We start from the raw sequence: 24,495 nt of genomic DNA, 5'->3' as shown, positions 1-24,495 counted from the left end.
TCCTAGCCCATTATGCAATTTAAAATAAGCAACCCTTCCATTAGATTTGTTATGATAGAAAATAGTGTGAGGAGATAGAGAGATAAAAGTTATGAGTGCCTCTAGTGAGAAAAGAAAAAAAGCCATCAAAGAGAGTGAAAAAGAATAAAAGAGCAACTAGTTTATCATGTACAAGTTTGTGAAAAGAAGCTACATTGGAGAAAAGGTTTTATTCCTCATCTCATTTATTGAGGTTCCCTTTGTTGTTTATTTAAAGTACTTATTGAGGTTTGTTATCCACCTTATTGGTAAATAGAATAATTCTCTATTGATCTTTCGAATCTCCAAGAAAACTTGTGGTGTACCCAATAATTATTATTAGTGGAAGATTTTACTAGACTAGGTCTCTTGAGTTTTTTCTCCATATTGAGGTTTTTCCACATTAAAAGTTTTGATGTTTGTTGGCTACTCCCTTCTCTATTTTATGTATTTTATTATTTTTCATATTATTTATTTATGAAAGATTTGATACGGGTTTTTCTTCCAATTGTTTATTTGTTAATTTTGAAATCTTCCCAACACAAACAATATAATTAGACAAATTACCTAAAGCCACCAAGCAGTCAAGGGTATCATCAATTAATAGCTCGTAATCTACATCAATAGTGAGAGAAGCCTTTTAAGGAGGAACATCACAACTTCCTTTTGTGCTTATACAAATAGGACAAGGTTTGTGAGGGGATTGCTAGGTTGGGCTGAGAGAGGCTAACTTTGCTTGCATGTCTGCTAACAACTTTGCCCTTATATCACTAAGTTGCGCTTTAGTATTATGAGCTGACGAAGGACCAAAGAATTTTTGGATGTGTACAAATTTTCCAGAACCACAAACATGTCCAAAATGCTTTGGACAACCAATGACAATCACCGATATGTCTTCATGCCCCTAGGAATGAATAATCCATGTGTGTTTTGATCCACCAACTCAACCTACAATCCAAAAATTTGAAGGTACAATTACAAAAATATGTTAATAAAAGTTAAAATTTGCAATTGGTTTGAGTTACTTACAATGCACCTAACTACGCTTTGTACTTCTTCAAATGTGTAATCCCATGGTGATCTTTGGCGAGCTCTCTTCCATGTATTATGGCGAAAAGGACGAGTCACCATAATCATGGTAGAAATTATTGTTAATAAATTTTATTTAAATATTTAAAAAAAATTAATCGAGTGATTAAAATAAAATTATTAGTGGAAGAAACATTAATTGTATAAAACTTAATTTTATGTATGTATTTTTTATGTAGATTTATAAAATAAAATTATTTTTTACAAAAATATTTTTCTTAAAACTTATATTATATAACTCAATTTATTTAAATTCAATTTTTAGAAAAATAAAAATTATTTATACTACTATTGTCTTATATAATTTTATATCAACTGTAAAATATATTCTTTTATATATATATATATATATATATATATATATATATATATTGTTTTTAGAAGTTGTGTTTTTATTGAATTAAATTATATATTTATTTTATCTTTGAGTTTTTATTTTATGAAAATCATCTAAATCATTCTCTCTAGTAAACAGCATGTAGGCTTTTTTTTTTTATGTGACAACAAAAATTTCATATTAAACTATAATATTAATTTTACTCTACTTAAATGTCACAACATAATATATTTGTTAAAAAAAACCATGATATTCTGTCTCTCACATCTATTTGTTGTAAATATTTAGATTAATCAAATATCTTAGAAATCTAATCGATTAAATTGTTCCACATTATTTCTACAAATAAATTTTTATCACATTAATCAATTAGCAACTAGACCTAATTGATTCAATGCGAAAAGGTGATTTTCACAGAAATACCGATCTAATCTTTTAGATGTTAGACGTAATCAATTAAATGTGCTTCATGTCTTCTTATTATTTTTTTAGCACTAACATAATGGGTTAAACTTTTATCCTAATCGATTAATAGTGAATTACACTCAGTTTTTAAGTTTTTTGCTGATAAAATGAAAATATACTTAACCATTGTGAAAACATGTTGTTTCAAGTCATTATCTAGTTCAATTGATTAATAAATTAATCTTTCAACATCAATAGAAGAAGGTTCTTTAAAAAATGCATATTATTAAAAAAAATGTCTTTGTACTAATTTTTACATCCATTCATCTTTAATTTATATGTACTAAAGTAAATATCTTGAAACCAAATTTCTGAAAATGTGATCCTTCTATCATTTTTCAAATTTATGATATAGTAAAAGTTTTGGGTATCACCTAAGACAATTTTTTTATTGTGTGGTATAAGATATTTTCATTTTTACCATAAGTTTAACATTTTGTGAAATCTTGTATTTATTATCGAACAAAGTTATGAATTTATTGGTGTGATTAAGACGTATTTGGTATTTGGAAATTTCATAGACTTCTCAACCATAATATTTGTGTTTATGGTATTTGGAAATTTGCAAAACCTCAATATTTTTTTTAGTTAATTGTTTTCGTACTCATTATACCTATCATATTTCACGTAGGTAAATTACCATATCGGTATAATTATGATTCTTGTAACTTTCCAATTTCAGCAGCTTAAAACTAATAAAAGTAGAGAGTTTCATCATAGTTCCAAAACACATAATCCAGTGTACACAATATATTAATACAGTCTTACAAAAGATATGACTATAAAAATATATCACCTATACACTTAAACTAAACTAATAAACTCTATACTTAAACTGACCACTGTTAAAGCTCCCAATGGAAACCTCCTCCTCAACACTAAAACGATGGCTCTTCATCCTCCAGAAGTGCCTTTGACACTGCAACCACATCTGCTCCACCGAATAGGTGATCATCGCAAAAGAAAAACATACAACACGAGACAGACACACAAAAAGCAAGGGTAAGCTAATCTGATAAGAAAAATAATGCAATTCAATTATAAACAAACCATGCAGTCTTTCTCATTTTTACCAGAATCACATAGGCCAACACAAACATAGTACAGATATATTACTCTAGACTCAATATCCAGATTATGTAAGCGACATCGGATCTCTTGGTGGTGTGCACCTGTGACGGTTCTCAAACTCTGCAGAGTTTGGACATAAGGGGTTATCACCCAACCACTCCCAAGGTAAGTCCCCTTCGCGTCTGTGACTGAATCGGGTCCACAGACTAGGACCTCCTGCTACTCCTCCCGACATAATCCATTATGCTCTACATGAGCCTTAATGGTTATTGGAGCGTTAGGATACCAACCAAAACTGAGTCCTTATGTCCTTACATACACTAAAACATTTCTCTTAGAATTTCCCTTGAAATCCTAATTCAACCACATCTTCTCATATTCCAACTTCATGCAATTTCACCATACATATTACAAGTCATAACAATTCATGCATATCATAACTAAGTTCACATTTTAACATTTAAACATCGCTTCATCCATTAGAAACAAGGGAATAACACTCAGCTGTAGGGGTTCTCGCCCAAGCTGGAAGGTCTCGCCCAGGCAAAAGGGCTCTCTCGCTTAGCGAGTCATTCTCACCTGAGCGAGGCTCGAAACAGAGAACAACCCAAACTCTGGGCGAATTCTCGCTCAGGCTAAGTTGTCTCGCTTAGACGACAGTGACTCTCGCTCAAGCGAGACTGGCTCGCCTAGGCGAGATCTCGTGTAGAGACATAGGATGAGTTTCTGGTGTTTTCGCTCAGGCGAGAGCTGCTCGCTTAGGCAAAAATACCAGATTCCCAATCTATTCTCACATGCAACAGTCTAGAAATCTAGCACAATCCAATCATTTACACTCAATTACACAGTTCAAGCACTCATACAACATTCAATCGTGCAATTCAAAGTCATCAGAATGATTTCTATACGAAATTCAAGCAAAACAGTTAGCTTCCCTTACCTGTTATCTTGTTTAGACAACTTTATAAACGTCAACGCCTTAAAAACGTCAACACCTCTAACTCCACATGATGCTCTATCTACACATAGAAACATCACAAGAACGATCAGGACATACCGTTATGATCACTGATCAGTAGAGACTCATACTGATGATTAAAATGTCGCATGCAAGCGGAAGATGGCTTGCATGCAACAGAAAACAGAAAAGACTAAAAAAGAGAGCGAAAACTCAACTTACACGAACAGAGAAACTGATCGGTCCAATTTGAAGAGCTCGCTGAGAGGATCAATCCTACGGTCTCGGTTCTTCAATCAGACGACCAGATAGACAGAACCTCTAGAGACAAGTTAGAGAACTCTAGAAAAGTGATTTCTAGAGATATGGTGTGTTTTAAAATAATGAAACTTGTTTATAACAATTCTATTTATACTAAAACCTTATAATATTAAAATAATCGAGTCTCACTATTTTTAAACCACTATCACTTTTAAAATGCCATTTTCTAGGGTCTTACATTCTCCCCAACAAGAAAAATTTTCGTCCCCGAAAATACACTCGTAAGATAGAAAGAAAATTGTGCTCTCCTCATGTTCTCTACAACAACCACCTAGACATGACTAACTTAACGATTGCAACACCTAAACTTACTGAAAACTCTACCTCTGTGATAAGCGATATATGTTTAAAAGTGTATATTGGATTAGTCACTACTCTCAAAGCAACCCTCCACCTTGCACCTTAAAACTTGAATTGTCCTTTACACCTAACCAACCCACTTATGTCTGATATGTCGACTCACCTTCCATATGTTCTCCACTACTTCTAGTAGGTGTTTACCAAAATTTAAAGATTTGCAACCAATCTCAACCTAAAACGTGATTGTTATCACTTCCCATTATCTAGTTTCTTCCTTGAGGAACCACTCATCTGACTTGATCACATACAACTTTATAACATTCTTGACCACCCTATCCGCCACCATCCGCATGACATCATGCTTCTCATACTAACTTTGACCAGAGCAGCAAAGTCTATAATAATGCTATCCCACTTCCAGAATAGACCCTTCACTTGCGGCAACAACGACACCAAATTCTGACACTTCCTCGACATTTATTAAACCACTAATCTGCAACCATCTCTCCATCAATTCTTACTCTTCATTATCGAACCAACCACTACAATTCTCTTTTTGCTTAAAACACATACTAGTACTTTTCCGCTTCTAAGGTGATAGCACAACTCAAAACCATAGCTCGATTGATCTCTCCCATTTCCTATCCATCTCCCTCTATGCAACTCCATACTTCTAGTTGTTGATGATCACTAAACATCTTTAACAAATCTTCATAACACTGACACCTCTGCTATTTTAGAGAACTCGCTACCATGTCAACCACCAAGTCATGAGTAAGATATTTCCCCGTCTCATGTATTCCCACTATTGATAAGTATACCCCACCATTATTCCGCTGCGTCACTCTGATCAACAACCATTTTCACACCTGATGTGTTTAGCCACAATAGACCGCAAAGAATAATCAATCATTGAAGCGTCGATCATGTTCTTCTTCAACGTCTTGACGACTCTCTTCACACTTGAGAAACTTGTTGCAAAACCTTGATAACAACTTTCTTGAAAAACCTTACTTAAACTCACTCTTAGAACTTCCTTTCCCTTAACATTTTTCCCACTCATCTTAACCACTTACGGTCATAGATCTTAACATATAATTACTTCTCTTTCCAAACTTTGTTAGACTGGATTACTCACGATGACACACTACGATTAAACCATTACTTTTCTAAGGACTTCTCCACCTGTTGTCTTGACTCCACACTTTTAGCAAAATCATCCAATGTAAAACTATTGACACTGGTTACGTTTCAGATATCAATGTCATAATGAACCCCACCGCTTGTCAGTGATTGTTCTAACATCTACTTCATAACATAACTAAAATTGTTTCACCACTAAGATCCCTTGCATATGTTCTTCGCGTGCCTTTACTATATAAACACGCATACCGGTAACACTTTGTCTTCACTTTTCAACTTGTTCCATACTTGATGCACAACCATTTACTCACCTTCTTGAAACAAGGAACATCACTTCCTATGATACCACATTCCACCCGAATGAGCTTGAAAAACAACCAAGTCACCCTTGAGATTTATGCTCTCGACCAAACCTTGTAAAGAAAGTAATTCAAGTTGACTTTGAATTTGAATCCTTTGATCACCCCGAAACATACCACACATCCAAGAAATATTCACTTGTCCACCATAGAAGAAAAACTATCAACTCAAACTCCAACTCCTCCTTGCAGTTAACCATAACTCATTTACCATATTGACGACACCAATGTTTTATGATCACGAACGAAACCAAAACTCATATCCCAAACACCACCTTTTGAATTTGATAATTTGCATTAACAACTCCAGCACCAACTATCGTAGACACAATTCCAACTACTTAAGATTTTTCTTCTCCTTTCATTATTTACGGTACTCTGCCTTCTCTAGCTTTTATCGTTCCCACAAGATCGAACTTAATGGTCCGCTTCTTCTTCCCACACTTGAATTTCTCTACCTCAGCCCAATGTTAAAGTTTATACTCATGAACTACTTTTCCTTGAAACATCCTGCTATCTACTGAAAAGATCCCAACATCTCCTTCTGATTATTGAACCTAATATGAAACCTTTATGCCACTTTATTCTCATGCACATATTATTTTTCTACTTAGGAAACATCACCTTATCTAACTGATCCGCAAACACTGCTCTGTTTTAAGCTCCCATTAGAGATTTTTTGTCTTTTTACACTTCAAGATCTTTATCTTTCTTAGCTTGTTCGATGCCAAGCAATCTTACCGTTTCCTACAACCTAGGATCTGCCAATTACTTCTCTTTCACCAATCCAAGAAAGCACTAGATATGGCCATATGACTATATCCAATGACACAACTCCTAACACCACTTGTATTTGCTTATGTTTGAACCTCAACATTGCCGGAATGTAGAACAAAGTTGATTCTCTCAAACGTTGTTTCCCTGGCATACACTGATATCTTCCATATTTCTAGCCTCTGAATCCAACTCCTTTTAGGAAAATTTTGATATTCGATCTCGTGAGCCTACCCTTGAAGCTTGCTTAGTCTAAACGTTGATGCTGAATTTTAACATCTTTATCCAGTATACTAACCCAAAGCTTAACTTTCCTCGCTCATCGATCTACTTCATACAACAAACCTATATCCTTGAGGAAAAAAGTTATCTCAAAAACTACATCCAACCCTCACAAAGGTAAGCAGGTCAAGTTGACCTTGAATCTACATTCCTTTATCACTATAAACATTAAACACAAACCACAGAGGTGCAACAAAACAAACATGGACACATAAAGCAAAACTCTAAAATCTATTGATAGCCAAAACTATTTGTTTATCACTCTTCTTTCCTCAAACCATTAAAATTAAGAAAGGAAAAAAATCTTTGATCTAGTTATGAGTGTGCACCCTCATTACTTTATCAAGACGTTCTCTGTTCTTAATACTTTCGGTTTCAAAGACAAACTCTACTAAACTCGAACTCCAACACAAACAAGACATGACAAACCCACAACCCTCAAGTCATCCACTACTGATACCATAAATGTAACATCCCAATTTCAACAACTTAAAACTAATAAAAATAGGGAGTTTCATCATAGTTCCAAAACAGATAATCCAGTGTACACAATATATTAATACAGTCTTACAAAAGATATGACTATAAAAATATATCACTTATACACTTAAACTAAACTAATAAACTCTATACTTAAACTGACCACTGCTAAAGCTCCCATTGGAAACCTCCTCCTCAACACTAAAATGATGGCTCTTCATCCTCCAGAAGTGCCTTTGACACTGCAACCACATCTACTCCCACCGAATAGGTGATCATCGCAAAAGAAAAACATACAACACGAGACAAACACACAAAAAGCAAGGGTAAGCTAATCTGATAAGAAAAATCATGGAATTCAATTATAAACAAACCATGCAGTCTTTCTCACTTTTACCAGAATCACATAGGCCACCACAAACATAGTACAGATATATTACTCTAGATTCAATATCTGGATTATGTAAGCGACATTGGATCTCTTGGTGGCGTGCACTTGTGACGATTCTCAAACTCTGTAGAGTTTGGACATAAGGGGTTATCACCCAACCACTCCCAAGGTAAGTCCCCTTCGCGTTTGTGACTGAATCGGGTCCATAGACTAGGACCTCCTACTACTCCTCCCGACATAATCCATTATGCTCTACATGAGCCTTAATGGTTATTGAAGCGTTAGGATACCAACCAAAACTGAGTCTTTATGTCCTTACATACACTAAAACATTCCTCTTAGAATTTCCCTTGAAATCGTAATTCAACCACATCTTCTCATATTCCAACTTCATGCAATTTCACCACACATATTACCAGTCATAACAATTCATGCATATCATAACTAAGTTCACATTTTAACATTTAAACATAGCTTCATCCATTAGAAACAAGGGAATAACACTCAGTTGCAGGGATTCTGGCCCAAGCTGGAAGGTCTCGCCCAGGCAAAAGTGCTCTCTCGCTAAGGCGAGTCATTCTTGCCTGAGCGAGACTCGAAATAGAGAACAACCCAAACTCTAGGCGAATTCTCGCTCAGGCTAAGTTGTCTCGCTTAGACGAGAGTGACTCTCGCTCAAACGAGACTTGCTCGCCTAGGCGAGATCTCGTGCAAAAACAGGGGAGTTTTCGCTCAGGCGAGAGTTGCTCGCTTAGGCAAAAATACCAGATACCCCCTTCTGTTCTCACATGCAACAGTCCATAAATCTAGCACAATCCAATCATACACTCAATTACACAATTCAAGCACTCATAAAACACCCAATCATGCAATTCAAAGTCATCAGAATGATTTCTATATGAAATTCAAGCAAAACAGTTAGCTTCCCTTACCTGTTATCTTGTTTAGACAGCTTTATAAACGTTAACGCCTTAAAAACGTCAACACCTCTAACTTTACAAGATGCTCTATCTACACATAGAAACATCACAAGAACGATCAGGACATACCGTTATCATCATTGATCAGCAGAGACTCATACTGATGATTAAAACGTCACATGCAAGCGGAAGAAGGCTTGCATGCAACAGAAAATAGAAAAGACTAAAATAAGAGCGGAAACTCAACTTACGCGAACGGAGAAGCTGATCGGTCCAACTTGAAGAGCTCGTCGAGAGGATCAATCCTACGGTCTCGGTTCTTCAATCAGACGACTAGATAGACAAAACCTCTAGAGACAAGTTAGAGAACTCTAAAAAAGTGATTTCTAGAGATATGGTGTGTTTTAAAATAATGAAACTTGTTTATAACAATTCTATTTATACTAAAACCTTTTAATATTAAAATAATCGAGTCTCACTATTTTTAAACCACTATCACTTTTAAAATGTCATTTTCTCGGGTCTTACAATTTTCATTAATCAGATTTAATAAAACATCCCAGGTTCTTATTAATGATATTTCATGTTGCTAAATATTGGTTTTTAGAAAGCAACAGCTTAATTGTTTTTAATTAATTCTTAAACTATTAGTGTTTCGGGTGTAGGGACCAAGAGCCTACTAAGAACCTCCTTGATCTTACTCCTCTTCTTGAAAACTCCTCTTCTCACAACTACAATAACTTCTTCTCCAAGAAATTCACTTCCTCGCTCGATCGGTTGCACAAACGATCGAGGTACCTGTCTAAAAGGCTCCGATGCTTAAGTTAGTTAAGGACCGATCGGTGTATCAATATAATTGTCGTAATAAATGCGAATTAAAGATCCTCACAAACCTACCTTTGGGCCCTATTTATAGTTTCCGGTGTGGGCTTGTGATTAGGGTTCCTTAATCACGGCCCAATGATCCTCTAATCAAGATTACTGGCTTGTTTAACGTTAATTAATCCGATTGACTGGTGTTGTTTGGCCGTGCGACCGATGGCCGCTTGACTAGGTTGGTTATCTTCTTATTTTAACAAGTGAATAATTCATTTATAACTGATCGACCGATGGTCATATATAAAGCGCTACGCGAATCACTTAGGAGATTGATCGACCGATCGACCTGGTGGCTCATCAGATGATTGTTCTTTATAAGTTAAGACGCTATTCGTGTGGGACCGAACGACCGACGATCCTTTAGGGAGTAATGTGTAATTAATATATGGGCCGATCGATCGATTATTCTTTACGATATAATATGTTGTTCGTTTGTGATACCGATAGACCGATGGCCTTTAATATGGTTCGTTTGCAAGACTGATCAACCGATGGTCCCTTACGATGTAATACGTGGTTCATTTATTCAACCGATTGACCGATGGTCCTATACAGTTCATCCGTGAGGCCGTTCGACTGGTGGATATGTTTTATATACGAGCCCTCCCGGCCTTGTTTGATGGACCTGAGGACTGGGCATGGCCGATAGCCCGATAGGGCATACAGTACACAAGCCCCCTAGCCTAGACCGATGATGCAGGTGAAGTGAGAAGGTTTACTAAGACTGTAGTGTCGATGGGTCAACGGGGTCCCCTGACAGTTATCTTGCTTCGTAGATCGTGCCTGTCAGTTAGGATTTGAAGCGTCACAAAGTATGGGTCATTGATCTGCGCGTGATCGTGTGGTCCTAAAGCTGCCACGTGTCCCTCAGTCTTCTTATAAATAGGTATGTGTGGCTGTCGTTATTTTCACGCTTTCCTCTCTCTTTCTACCCGAGCCACCGATCGTCTTCTTCTTTCTACAGGTAAAAAATGTCTTCCAGCGCATCGAGTTCAAACGGGTCCTCGGGTGGGGCGGTCGAGATGTCCGGGGGCGGCGGTTCGATCTCCGCTTTGTTCAGCTCCTCAGACGCGGGGACCTCGCTCGGGGGAGTATCAACCTCGGCGGGTTCTCCCATCCTTCTCAGCGGTAGCCCAGAAGCCGAGCAACCAGTCGCTGAAGCGGTGGAGCAAGTCGTCACTTCTGAAGAGAGTGGGGACGTCATCAGCATCGACGTTCACAATGAGGGGGAGCAGGCCAACTTGCCAGAGGTGCAGGGATACGAGTGGGCCCCCTATGAGTCGCGCACGCATGTGATGAGGTTCCGATGGGGTAACGATCTTGGGGATCTGGTGGAGCGGACCAAGGTTTTTGATGACGAGGTGGAGGACGGGTTTCTGCGGGTAAAGGTGTGTGCCAGCAACGAGAGGGTCTACCATGGCAAGGGAGCGGCGAAGCTAAAGTTCTTCTATGTCTATGCTTGCCTCTTCCACGATCTGGGTCTGACCGTGTCGTTTGCTGATTGGCAAATGGCGGTGCTACAGGAAATTCAATGTGCGCCGACCTAGATACACCCGAACGCTTGGGCGTCCATGCAGGCCTTCGAGGTTCTTTGCCGAGCGGCCGGTCTGACAGCCATCATGCCTCTGTTCCAGCACTTCTATACGACCCGTCCCACGACATCGAAAGGCTGGGTTTCCTTTCTTGGGGCGAACAAGAGTTTGTTCACCCTCTACTCGTACAAGGGTTTCAAAACCGGGTTTTTCAAGGTTGCGATTCCCGGTCGGGGCCGAAAGTACATCTTTGACGAGGAGGGTCGGCCGAAGTTCCCCCTATACTGGACGGCGTTACCTCCGCCTACTAATCCCTGGGGATAAGACCGTTTAACTCCCGCCGAGCGGGCTGACCTAGCCGTCCTCAAGACCCTGCCCGACAAGATCCCTCCGAGGCCGCTGATCCAATGCCTTCGCTCTCCGGATTTGCCGAGGGCGGTTTATGGTTAGTTGTTCTGATCTTTCCGGTCGTTGTAGGGGTTACAATTAACTTACGCGTTTTTTCTTCTTTGCAGATATCATGGCCCGAACGACACTTTCTAATGCTGAATTCATGGCCCGTTCCAAGAGTCGACGAAGGGAGGATGATCCCGCTGAAGAGGTTGCACCCCTTCAGAGTGTCCCCGCCGCCCTTTCGACGGGTCCTTCTCTTGTCACCACCGTTCCGACCGGTGCATCGGGTGTCGTCACCCGGCCTCGGTTTATCGTGAAGCCCCCTGGCTCTACTATTCCCGTGGCCGCGGCAGATAAAGGAAAAAAGACCAAGAGGGATGACTCCTCCACCGGCCGATCGTCCAAGAAGAGCACGAAGGTTGAGGCTTCCGGGTCCTTGGCCACCGCCTTCCTCAATGGCGAGGTTCGGCTTGATGAGGAAGTCTCCTTCCATCTGGGTTCTCGCGTTAAGGATATGTTGAGGGACGTATCTGAGGAGGAGGCTCTGCCGACAGCTGGGGAACTGACCCTCAGGTTGGCCGGAATTTACACCAAGTTTCCATGGGCTGATCGGAGCAGGATCGAGAGTCTAGAGAAGGAGCTCGTGGCGGCGAAGGTGGAGCTCCAAGAAGTGAAAGCTTTCGCGTCGGACTTGAAGACTCAGTTCGATCGCTTGAATGGTATCAAGGCTGAGCATGCCAAGTGTGATGGTCTGTTCAAGGCTGCGGATGATCGGGCGAAGGAGGAGCAGCAGAAGGCCAAGGAGGCGGCCGACGAGCTTCGCAAGCTCTAAAGACGCTTTGATGACCTATCTTTGGAGCACTTAGCCGCCGCCGGATCGGCTGCAGATTGGAAGAAGAAGGCCAAAGAGTATCAGGCCGAGCTGCGCGTTGCTGATGAGCAGGTCTTTGCTCAATACGAGACGAGCTTCCAGAACGCCGTCGACCATGCCGTTTTCTTCTATCACTACTCCCCCGATCGGTTTGATGTTCACTTGGGGGTGGTTGACGGGAAGCTGGAAAGAGTCTTCGACCAGCTTGATGAAGCGACCGCTCCTCCCGCTGATAACTCTTAGTTTAAGTTAATTTTGTATATTTTCATATAATCGATCAAGTCCGATCGGCCTTGTGGTCGATCGCGTTCGATCAGTTATTAGGCCATTTTTTGACAAACATTTACATGTATATGGCAAGTAGCTTTTCCCTCTTAATTATTGGTTTGCTCTTCTTTCGTTGTTGGCGATCGACCGTTTCTTTATTTGTTGTTAACGTTGGCGATCAGCCATTTGCTCTATTTATCTGTCATTGGCGATTGGCCATTTGCTATAATAGTTTGATGTTAATGCACGAGCCATCGGTCCATTTTGTAAACTTGGTGTTTGAACAAATGTGACGATTGGCTATTAATGGGGCGATCGGCTCATGATTTACGACTTATTTCTCTAGTGTTGTTGGCTCTGTTTGTTTGTTATGCTTACGACCCGAACGGTCCGACTTTGTTACGCCTTCAATTTTAATTCCTTTAGATCGTTGGCGTCGTGCCTTGATCACAACCGACAGCTCGTGTCACTTTTTTACCCGTGGGGTTAATTAGATCGCCCAGATCGGTGCTGACCGAGCGGGGCTTCCTCGTGGAAGCCCACGCCTTGATCGGTCAGACTTTTGCTCGGGTCCCGTAGGGAGCCCCATTGGTCAGTTAGTTGGAGTTGCATGAAATGCTCGTTTCATTTATAATGTCAACTGTAATACATTTTCAGATGCGATGTATTCCATGTATTCGGTATTTCTTTGCCCCTCAGGTATTCCAGCAGATAGGCTCCGTTCTGCAGGCTTTCGGTCACGCGGAACGGCCCCTCCCAGTTCGGTGCCAGCTTTCGTTGTGCTGATTTTTTGCGCGCCTCGTTGGTTTTCCTCCACACCAGGTCTCCTCGGATGAAGCTCCTCGGTTTAACTTTTGCATTGTACCTCCTTGCCACATCCTCTTGCATGCTTCAGCTCGCACGGCTGCTCTTTCTCTCCGCTCGGTCATCCAGTCCAATTCCTCTCGCATGCGTCCGCAGTTCACGTCAAGGTCCTGCATCTCCCGCCGAAGAGTCGGCTCTCCTACTTCAATTGGTAGCATAGCATGTGTTCCATACGTCAGGTTGAAGGGGGATTCTCCGATCGTCCCATGCGGAGTGCATCGATAGGCCCAAAGGACCTGCGGCAATTCGTCCACCCATGCTCCCTTGGCTTCTCCCAACCTTTTCTTCAGCTCCGCCACTATGACCTTATTCATGGCTTCGGCTTGGCCATTAGTCTGGGGATGCTCGACCGAGCTGGTTACATGGCGTATCCCCACTTGCTTGTAAAAATCCCTCAATTTCTTGTCGATGAACTGTCGATCGTTGTCGGTGATGATGATGTGAAGCAAGCCTGAACGGCAAACAATGTTCCGCCATACAAACGAGTGGACCTGCCGAGCGGTGATGTTGGCCATGGCTTCTGCTTCGACCCACTTGGTAAAATAGTCCACGGCGACTAGTATGAACTTCTTTTGCTCTATGCTGATAGGGAATAGGCCGACGATGTCCATACCCCACTATGCGAACGGCCATGGGGCCGTTAGGCTATGCAGTTCAGTCGGGGCTCTCCTGACGTCGTTTCCATGGGCTTGGCAACCTTCGCATCTTCGTATCATAGCCTCACAATCTTGCTCCATAGTCGACCAATAGTACCCCGCTCGGAGTATTCGCGCCTTCATCGTCTTTCGTCCGGTGTGCATCCCGCAAACGCCGTTATGGACCTCATTCATGACGTACCCCGCTTCTTCCTCTGACAGGCATTTGAGGAGCGACACGATGAAGCCTCGCTTGTACAGGTCCTCTCCGATAACAACAAATTGAAGCGCCCAACGCCGCTCGATCGGCTTCATCTCTTCCCCAGCATCGCACTTTCTCAAGAGTTCCCTCACTTCGCCCATCTAGTCTGATGGTCGGTCGACTGCTGCGCATTCTCTTGCCGAGGGTCTCATCAAGGTTTGCCTGATGATGGTTTTCAGTTGACCCTTCTCTTTCCCCTCTGCTAGCTTGGATAGCCTATCGGCTCTAGCATTCTCTGCTCGGGGGATATGGTGGATGGTTACTTCATCGAACTCTTTCATGGCTTCAAGTACCTTGTGATAATATTGCAGCAGCAGATCGTCTTTAACTTGGTACTCCCCTTGCACTTGCCCGACCACGAGTCGCGAATCAGTATTACATTTTATCCTTCTTGCGCCTAGATGCTTTGCTAGCCTCAGCCCGACAATCAGCGCTTCATACTCTGTCTGATTGTTCGACGCTTTGAACTTGAAATGCAGGGAATGATCAACCGCAAAGTCGCCCGGCCCTTCGATGACAATCCCTGCTCCGACGTTGCGTTTGTCTGACGAGCCATCAACGAAGAGGACCCATGTTTGTTCCGACGAGGAGATCGGCCCGTGGAGTTCTGCGGTGAAATCTGTCAAATGTTGTCCCTTGATAGATCCTTTTGGCTCGTACTTGAGGCCAAACTCAGATAGCTCAACCGACCAAGCGATCATTCTTCCGTCCAGATCGGGGTTCCTGAGTATCTTGGCTATAGGATGATCGGTGCAGACGATCACCTGATGGCTCTAAAAGTACTGGCATAATCGGCGCGTGGTTGTCAATAGCGCTAAGGCTATCTTTTCTATCAACTGATATCTCGTTTCCGCGCTTTGTAATAATCGGCTGATGAAGTATATCGGTTGTTGCTCCGGACTTTCTTGTACTAAGGCCGCGCTAATCGTGTCGTCCGAGACTGATAAGTATAACTGCAGAGGCAATTCTTCTACCGGTTGGCTCATAATTGGGGGACTGCTGATCATCTCCTTTATCTGCTGAAATGCCACTTCGCATTGATCGTCCCATTTATCTGCGGTCTGCTTCTTCATAATCTTCAGGATCAGCTTAATTTTCTCTGTGAGCTTGGGCAAGAAACGCGCAAGGGATGTCAGACGCCCGACAAACCGTTGGATCTCCTTCAAATTCTTGGGACTTCTCATCTCGGCAATAGCGGCGCATTTGTCTGGGTTGGCCTCGATGCCTCGGGCGGTCAACATGAACCCCAAAAATTTTTCGACCAGCACTCCGAACACACACTTCTCAAGGTTGAGACGCATGTTGTACTTGTGCACTTGGTGAAAGACCTCTTCGTGGTCTCGAACGTGGTCCTCGGCTTTCTGTGACTTCACAACCATGTCGTCCACATATACCTCCATGGATCGACCGATTTGCCCTCTGAAGACCCGATCCATAAGCCTTTGGTAGGTAGCCCCTGCATTCTTTAGGCCGAACGGCATGACTTCATAGAAAAAGTTCGCTCGATCGGTGATGAACGTCGTTTTAGATCTGTCTGGACCATACATAGGGACTTGATTATACCCTGAGTATGCGTCCAGAAAACTCAAGAAATTGTGCCCCGAAGCCCCGTCCACCAGCCAATCGATGCTGGGTAGAGGGTACGCGTCTTTCGGGCATGCTTTGTTGAGATTGGTGAAGTTCGTGCACATCCTCCACTTTCCGCTCGCCTTTTTCACCATCACCACGTTCGCCAGCCACGTGGTATACTTGATTTCTTTTATGAAGCCGGCCCATTCCAACTTCTTCACCTCCTCTTCGACCGCTTTTCTCCGCTCCTCCCCCATTTTCCTCTTCTTTTGGGCGACCGGTCGGGCTTCTCTGAAGATAGCCAACTTATGGGACATCACGTCAGAATGAATGCCTGGCATGTCGGTTGACGACCAAGCGAAAAGGTCTTGGTTTTCCAGGATTACTGCGCCCAGGAGTTCCTCCTCGTTCAGCTTCAGAACTCCTCCTATCTTCGTGACCTGACCCGGTCGCATCCCGATCGAGATCTCCTTTGTATCTCCCCCAAGTTGAATTCGATCCTCCGTGTTCGTTCGAAGGTCCAGATCTGTTATGGCGACCTCCGATCGGTGTTGTTTTCTGGGGCGGATGTCGGGAGCGATCTTCAGTCCCGCTGCATAGCACTGTCTGGCGATCTGCTGGTCCGCGTGCACGGTGCATATCGTCCCTTTATCCGACGGGAACTTCATGGCCAGGTGTAAGGTGGACACGATCGCCCCGAAAGCATTAAGGCAAGGTCTTCCTAACAATACATTGTAGGAAGTGTTAGCTTCAACCAACAAAAATCTAACTCTTACCTCCCGGCCATCCCTTCGTGTGCCGATCCTGGTGCGGAGGTCTAGGTAACCTCTCGTGTCTACACGCTCGCCCGAGTATCCGACAATCTGTTCGTTGTAGGGGACGATCAGATCTTCGGAGAGGTTCATCTTTCGGAAAGTCTTCCAGTATAAGATGTTGACGAAGCTCCCCTGGTCCACCAGCACCTTTCTGATTCCATACTCGGCTATTTCAATGGAGATGACCATAGGATCATCATGATCGGGATCAGGAGCCTTGAAGTCCTCGTCAGTAAAAGTGATAGGGGGCATCGACCGCACCTTCTTCTCTACCAGATGAACTGATCTGAGCGACCAAACGTGCCTCTTCCGAGCGGACGAGCTCGATCCTCCTCTGGAGATGGTATTGATATAACCCCTTAGGGGTTTGTCCCTGCTCCGGCTGCGACTCCTCCTCGGGCTTCTGTGGGCCCTGGACGGTTCCCTCCTTTACCTCTCGGGCTCCGGCTCTCTACGCTTCTCCCACCTGGTCGGGGCTTGCCTTTGTGCGAGGCTTTTGTTTCTGATCGAGCTTCGTTGAGGGCGATCTTGCTGAATGTACTTCTTCAAGTGCCCTTACCGAATTAGCTCCTCAATCTTGTCGCGGAGCGTGTGGCATTCTTTAGTGGTATGGCCGATCGTTCGATGGTATTGATAGTGCTTGCTGCCATTGACATCGGGGGGTGGAGGCTTCTTTCTGGACGCTGGAAGTGAGTCGGCGCTGAAGGCATCCTGCAGAATCTTCGCCCGGGGAAGGGTCAAGGGGGTATACGTCGTGAACTTAGGTGTCTTCTTCTCACTAGGCCGGGCCAGGGGTTTGCTTGGTCGAGGGGCGCTCTTCTGGGATGCTGCATCTTCCTTCTCTCTCTTCTTCACCCTAAACTCCTGCATATCCTCCATCTGTATGAACTTGGCCGCTCGTTCCCTCATCTCCTCCATCGTCTTCGGCTTCTTGCGGCTTATTTTGTCTACAAACACACCCGGCTGCAGCCCATATGAGAAGTGATGTCGGGCGATTTCATCGCTGAGGTCTTTTATCTTGACCGACATCCGGTTGTATCGATCGAGATAACTCCTCCGCGACTCCCCATCTTCCTGTCGGATGTTTACTAAGTTATCGACCGTCAAGATAGCCGGCCTCAGTGGAGCAAACTGCGTGCTAAACCTGGCCTTCAAAGTGGCGAAGGAGTAGATGTTGTTGGCCGACAACTCAGAGAACCACTCTAGCGCTTCTCCCGTCAGGGAGGTCGAGAAGACCCGCATGTGGTTGTCAGGGTTCGTCGTTCTGTCGTACTTGTCGAACGTCGGCATTTTCCATCTCTCTAGTAGCGGTGTCTCCAAAATGAATTGAGTAAAGGGTAAATTCCCCGACGCGTGGATCGGTTGTCGGGAAGGGTGACCTCCCTCGTTGGCCCCAGAACTCTCGACCATCGTGTGAGAGGGGTTTCCCCTGGATGCTTGTGTCTTTTCCATCCACGGAGGCTGTGATTGCTCTTGTCCTGTGGGAGGCAGATGACTTTCCACCCGCTCGGCTTCCCGGTGCTGCTGCACTCGGCTCAGTCTTAACGGATCGGGCACAGTGGGGGTTGAAGGAATACCTTCCTCCTTTCGGCAAACGGCGGCGTTCTCTTCACGCAGAATCTGCATCTGCACCTCATAGTTCCTCTGCATCTCATCCATCCTCTATTGCATTGCCCTGATCATTTCCCTTGTATCTGCTTGATCATCCGCCATCCTTCCTCCGTCCGTATTGCTAGTTCGGTTTCTTGTGGTCACCATAAGGGTGTATGGTCTAAAGAAGACTGCTCGGCCCCACGGTGGGCGCCAAAATGTTTCGGCTGTAAGGACCAAGAGCCTACTAAGAACCTCCTTGATCTTACTCCTCTTCTTGAAAACTCATTTTCTCACAACTGCAATAACTTCTTCTCCAAGAAATTCACTTGCTCGCTCAATCGGTTGCACATACGATCAAGGTACCTGTCTAAAAGGCTCTGATGCTTAAGTTAGTTAAGGACCGATCAGTGTATCAGTACAATTGCCATAATAAATGCGAATTAAAGATCCTCACCAACCTACCTTTGGGCCCTATTTATAGTTTCCGGTGTGGGCCTGTGATTAGGGTTCCTTAATCACGGCCCAATGATCCTCTAATCAAGATTACTGACTTGTTTAACGTTAATTAATCCGATTGACTAGTGTTGTTTGGTCGTGCGACCGATGGCCGCTTGACTAGGCTGGTTATCTTCTGATTTTAACAAGTGAATAATTCATTTATAATTGATCGACCGATGGTCATATATAAAGCGCTACGCGAATCACTTAGGAGATTGATCGACCGATCGACCTGGTGGCTGATCAGATGATTGTTCTTTATAAGTTAAGACGCTATTCGTGTGGGACCGAACGACCGACGATCCTTTGTGGAGTAATGCGTAATTAATATGTGGGCCGATCGACCGATTATTCTTTACGATATAATATGTTTTTCGTTTGTGATATCGATAGACCAATGGCCCTTAATATGGTTCATTTGCGAGACCGATCGACCGATGGTCCCTTACGATGTAATACGTGGTTCATTTGTTCAACCGATTGACCGATGGTCCTATACAGTTCATCCGTGAGGCCGTTCGACCGATGGATATGTTTTATATACGAGCCCTCCCAGCCTTGTTCGATGGACCTGAGGACTGGGCATGGCCGATGGCCCGATGGGACATACAGTACAATTAGTATGAAGTGGAGTACTATTAATTAATATATTCTTTTATTGTTAAACTTTATAAAACTGTGTTTACCCGATTGGACATTTAGAGGTGTACAACTCGTATATCTAATAACTTTCATTAAAAAATAATGTCGTAGATAATTTGATATTTAATAAAAAAGTCTAATTAACATTAGATGTCGATATTGTTTAGGAATAGAAGTAAATCTAATTATTGTTTAGATATCTTACATGGTCTTTTGCAAAATAAACCTGAGTTTTCATGTTACTTAGATTAACTATTGAATTGCCAGGGAAAGCAGTATGAATATAAGAATTACCTAAGAACGGATATATAATCAGACAGTTTGTTATTTCTTAAAACCTTATTTTACTTATTATCTAAGAAATACTTGTTATATTTAAGTAATCGATATGTTTTTTAACTTATTTGATAACTCCTACTTAGAAAGTTGACTGAGTTAAAATTTGGTACAATTTTTCATTCTCTCTTTATATTATTTATTATTTATTATTTACATAAATAGATTTGTTATTTATCTGTTTATGGATGATTTATGACATTTTGTTTAAAAATTTTATAGAACAATGTGGATCATTTGTGTTTTCGATTGATTAGTTAATTAGCCAGTTTTTTGTGTACCAATTTTCTTTGAATCTTATTATTCTTTGAATCTTACTATTATGAAAATAAAAGTACTTTCTTTGATGTTAAAATTAATTTTTCTTGTTTGAATCAATTAAATTATTGTAAAATGGAAGACCATTTTATTCTTGAGCATAGAAGTGAAACCGTATTAGTGTCTAGTCACCTAGTTATCTAGGATATTCATGTCTTGATGAATTGAGAGTTAGTTCATTTTTTTTTTCATTTTGACTCAATGAATATGTTAATCTTTATACGAAGAGGGTTGTGCCATGAGAAGAATCTGATTATGATAACGGAAATGTTTGAATGGGATGAAACAGAAAACAAATGACTTCTTCAATAAAATTTGTTTAACTTCTTTAATAGGACTAATCCCGATTCCGATTTCATATTTCTGCAGTATCACTCAAGCAAAAATTATGGGTATAATTAGGAATTACTGTAGTGTCCCATTTCAATAGATAAATCTATCCAAATAAAATACCGTACATATTACAATATTCAAGGACACGAGACTTAAAGTATAAGGATTTCGTAACCATCTAAATATTCAATAAAGAAAAACTAAGGCACACCACTGTACCCTTAACAAAACAGAAAGATTCGACAGATGACCAAAAGTTTGCTCATAAGCAAGGGATTACAATATAATAATAACTCTTCAACGTGAGCTCAACAGCGAGCTCAACACCAAACCCTGTCCAACTAACCTACAACATTCCCGTCACCACTGTGATCACTAGGAGTTCCCACATATGCTCACATCAATAAATTAATGATCATCGCAAAAGGAGAAACCACACACGAGACACACAAGCAAACAGAAAGGGTAAGCTAGAGTAAAAAGGTTTTATCATACAATTTAACATATGAATTTAAAAGCCAAGAACACATAAATCACTCAACCATGTGATAACAACCAACAAGACTCTAGGACACATATATCCGGATACATATAATCGGTCTAATTCATTGGATGTTTGCACTTGTGGTGGCCTCTACTGCTCTACAGAGCCATTGCCAATGGGTTTCAACCTACCACACACAAGGTTAGCCTTCAAACATCTAAGGTCATTATCTTGCCAAAGACTAGGGCCTCTACTACTCTCACCACTTGAGTTAATATGCTCTACGTGAGACTAACTGACTCTTTAGAGCTTCAGGATGCAATCCTTACTTGAATGCTTACTTAATTATATATTGAGGCACCACCACGAAACCTTACTAAGAGGTTCGTGAAATTACGTCCATTACCTGAGGCACCACCATGAGCTCTCACTAAGAAGGTCATGGAATTACATCCTTACATGAGGCACCACCTTGAACTCTCACTAAGAGGGTCATGGAATTACGTCCTTACATGAGGCACCACCATGAACTCTCACCAAGAGGTTCATGGAATTACGGCCTAAACCATGAGGCACCACCATGAGATCTCATCAAGAGATTCATGGAATTATCATGCATATCAATCTCATGCCAATATACAACCACCCATCCAATCATATTTCATAATCATACAAAACTCATCAATTCCAGTCCATAAATCATATAATACATGCATATTCACACCATTCATACTTTAAATAGGGTAATCCAATCAATCATGTGACCAACAACAAAACACAAAGAAGAAACCGCACTGGGACACATCCTTGCCCAGTTCTCGCTCAGGCTAAAGGACTCTCGCTCAAGCGAGAGAAATCCCTCGCTCAAGCCACTAGCCCTCGCCTGGGCGAGATTGCAAACAGAGGGCATGTCGAGGTCTTACTCAACATAGCCCAGCTAGGAAAGGCGAGACTCCTCTCGCTCAGGCGAGTGGCTTTTGCCTAGGCGAGCCCTCGAAACATAGAGAGGGTGAGCTGCTGTTCTTACTCAAGCGAGAGCTCCTCACTTAAGCGAGAGCTTTCGTTTTTTCAACCAACCCGCTTGTTTGGGCGAGTCCAGCAGAACTCACATGCTCTCACGCATGTCGCCGCGACCAGAATCACACCGGAGCATTTTCCATACCGTCAACATCACCACACAAGCATTCAAGAATACCCAATATTCCAATTGCAGATAAAACATTATAGAAACACCAAACAACTTGAAAACAGTATAACCCTAGCTTCCCTTACCTCAGCAAAATCTACTACGAAGGAAGTTTAGACTCTAGCGAAAAGTTCCACAGCTCCAAGAGTACCAGAAATTGGAGGGAAACGCACTACCAACTTAGAGGAAAGGAGGAGCTCACTAAAACCCTAGCAGAGCTCTTTGCCTCAGCCGTGGAAGGAGAAAAGGTTCCTGTTTTCTAAGAATGGGGTAGAGTGATGGGGGTTATGGCTGGGAAAGGGTTTTGGAGCACCCCATGGGCTGGCCTTAGGCCCAATAGTTAAGGCTAGGTCCTTAGACTTTTAGGACAGGAAAAAGTGGATCTTACAATTACTATTAGGGATGTCAACGGGGCAGGTAGGGTACGGGTAGTAACTCTCTCGTACCCTATCCACTCGATAAATATTCACCCCGTACCCGTACCCATATCTGTCGGGCATTCGTTATTCGGGTACCCACCTATTTTTTTCATATCCACGGGTCCCCGTGGGTATCCACGGGTCCCCGCAAGTATTTACAAAATTATTTAAAAAATAAATATTTAATCATAAATTCAAATAAAATACATCATTATCATAAATTTTAAATAAAGTTCAAATAAACTCAAGTTTATACAAGTCCAAATAATTATAAAAATAAATATAAAATGACGTTCAACACAATGAAAATTCTTTAATTAGTGCTTTGATCAACAAGCCCACTTTCTCCGATTAATTTCTGAAAAATAATCAAATAATAAACCTCAATTGCCACATGCCAAGTATTCTTATTTTGATTCCATTATTTGACAAAAAGCATACTATAAACGTCACTGTTTATATAGGGTTTGATGTATATGCTCAATTTCAAAGAATGGAAAGAGAAGAATGTTAAGGGGTGTACTTGGAAGAAGACAATGTACCAATGCTTGAAGCAGCTGAAAGAATGAAGACAGAAGACAAGACAAGATGTGCAACTTAGCAAAAATTAGGTCAAATTGTTTTTTATTAATATATATATATATAGAAGGATATTTTTGTGAATTAAAGTTTAGCGGATACGGGTATCCATAGGTACGGATACTATGGTACCTGTATCCGCCCTGTTAAGATGTGGGTATCAAAAATACCCGTATCCGTAGGTAATGGATATCCATTTTTAATATTCGTTTCCTACCCATTACGAATTTTATCCGCAAATATCCACGATTACAAATATTTTTAATATCTCTAATTGCTACCCTTACGTTATTGGGATAGGCGTTGGGTCTTATTCGCTTGATCATTATTCTAATAAATTTCATAGCCTGAAGTGGTAATTTGAGAGTGTCTCCTCATATGCAAAGCAAATTGAGGAAAAAAATCGCATGTATAAGAAGAAAGGCGGTGATCATGATTATGATTAGAATCATCACCCATCTAGAGGTGTCAATTTGGCCCCTAGCCCATGGGCCAACCCTGGCCCACTCTTCATAAAGTCCCCTTTTAGAGGTCCCCAAATGAGGGGGCCAAAAAAAAGCCTCAACCGTATTCATACTTTAGTTAAGAAAAGCGAATAAAGAAAAATATCTAACTTGCTTTTCTTCTCAAATCTTTGTAACTTTTTTGTTTTTTTCTTCTCAAATCTTTGTAGTCTGAAACAGCTTATGTGGGAAACAGATGGTTGGTTAAAATGAATTCTTAAGTGTGTTTGGGGAAAATAGCTTAAAGTTATTGATTTCAGCTGTTTGAGAATTATTACCGTGTATGCGAACATTAGCTGAAATTTAGAAAGAAAAAAGCTTTTTGTAAAAGAAAAAAAAAACTAAACTGGCTTTATGTATTTGTACACTTGTAATTCATGATAATTTTCCACCTTATCTCTAATCAAATTTTCCTACGACATTTTTTACTCTCGTTCAGCTTCACACATATCCTCTCTTTTATTTTTTTAATTTACAATGTAAAAACTGATTTTTAATGTATGGAAATAAATTAATTATTTAAAAATAACTTTTTCGGCAAACTTATGCAAATATAAACTTTTATTTTGATTATGATCGGTTATAACAATCGATTATCATATAGTCAAT

The 24,495-nt window shown here is 41.6% G+C and overlaps 1 protein-coding gene across 1 annotated transcript; it reads right to left on the bottom strand.

Annotated features, from left to right (window-relative positions):
- Positions 1 to 17,550: 17,550 nt before the first annotated feature.
- Positions 17,551 to 18,654, bottom strand: LOC114165469. The gene has a single exon (XM_028050086.1). It carries the CDS (start codon positions 18,652 to 18,654, stop codon positions 17,551 to 17,553), a length of 1,104 nt encoding a protein of 367 aa, XP_027905887.1.
- Between the last annotated feature and the right edge of the window lie 5,841 nt (positions 18,655 to 24,495).

The sequence above is a fragment of the Vigna unguiculata genome, chromosome 10 (assembly GCF_004118075.2).
Source record: "Vigna unguiculata cultivar IT97K-499-35 chromosome 10, ASM411807v1, whole genome shotgun sequence".
NCBI lineage: Eukaryota > Viridiplantae > Streptophyta > Magnoliopsida > Fabales > Fabaceae > Vigna > Vigna unguiculata.
The sequence above is the reverse complement of the archived record's forward strand: the minus strand, read 5'-3'. Positions and strand labels throughout refer to the sequence as shown.

Excerpts from the sequence above, each read along its gene's own strand:
- LOC114165469 (XM_028050086.1), bottom strand. The coding sequence starts at position 18,654 with ATGGATGAGATGCAGAGGAACTATGAGGTGCAGATGCAGATTCTGCGT.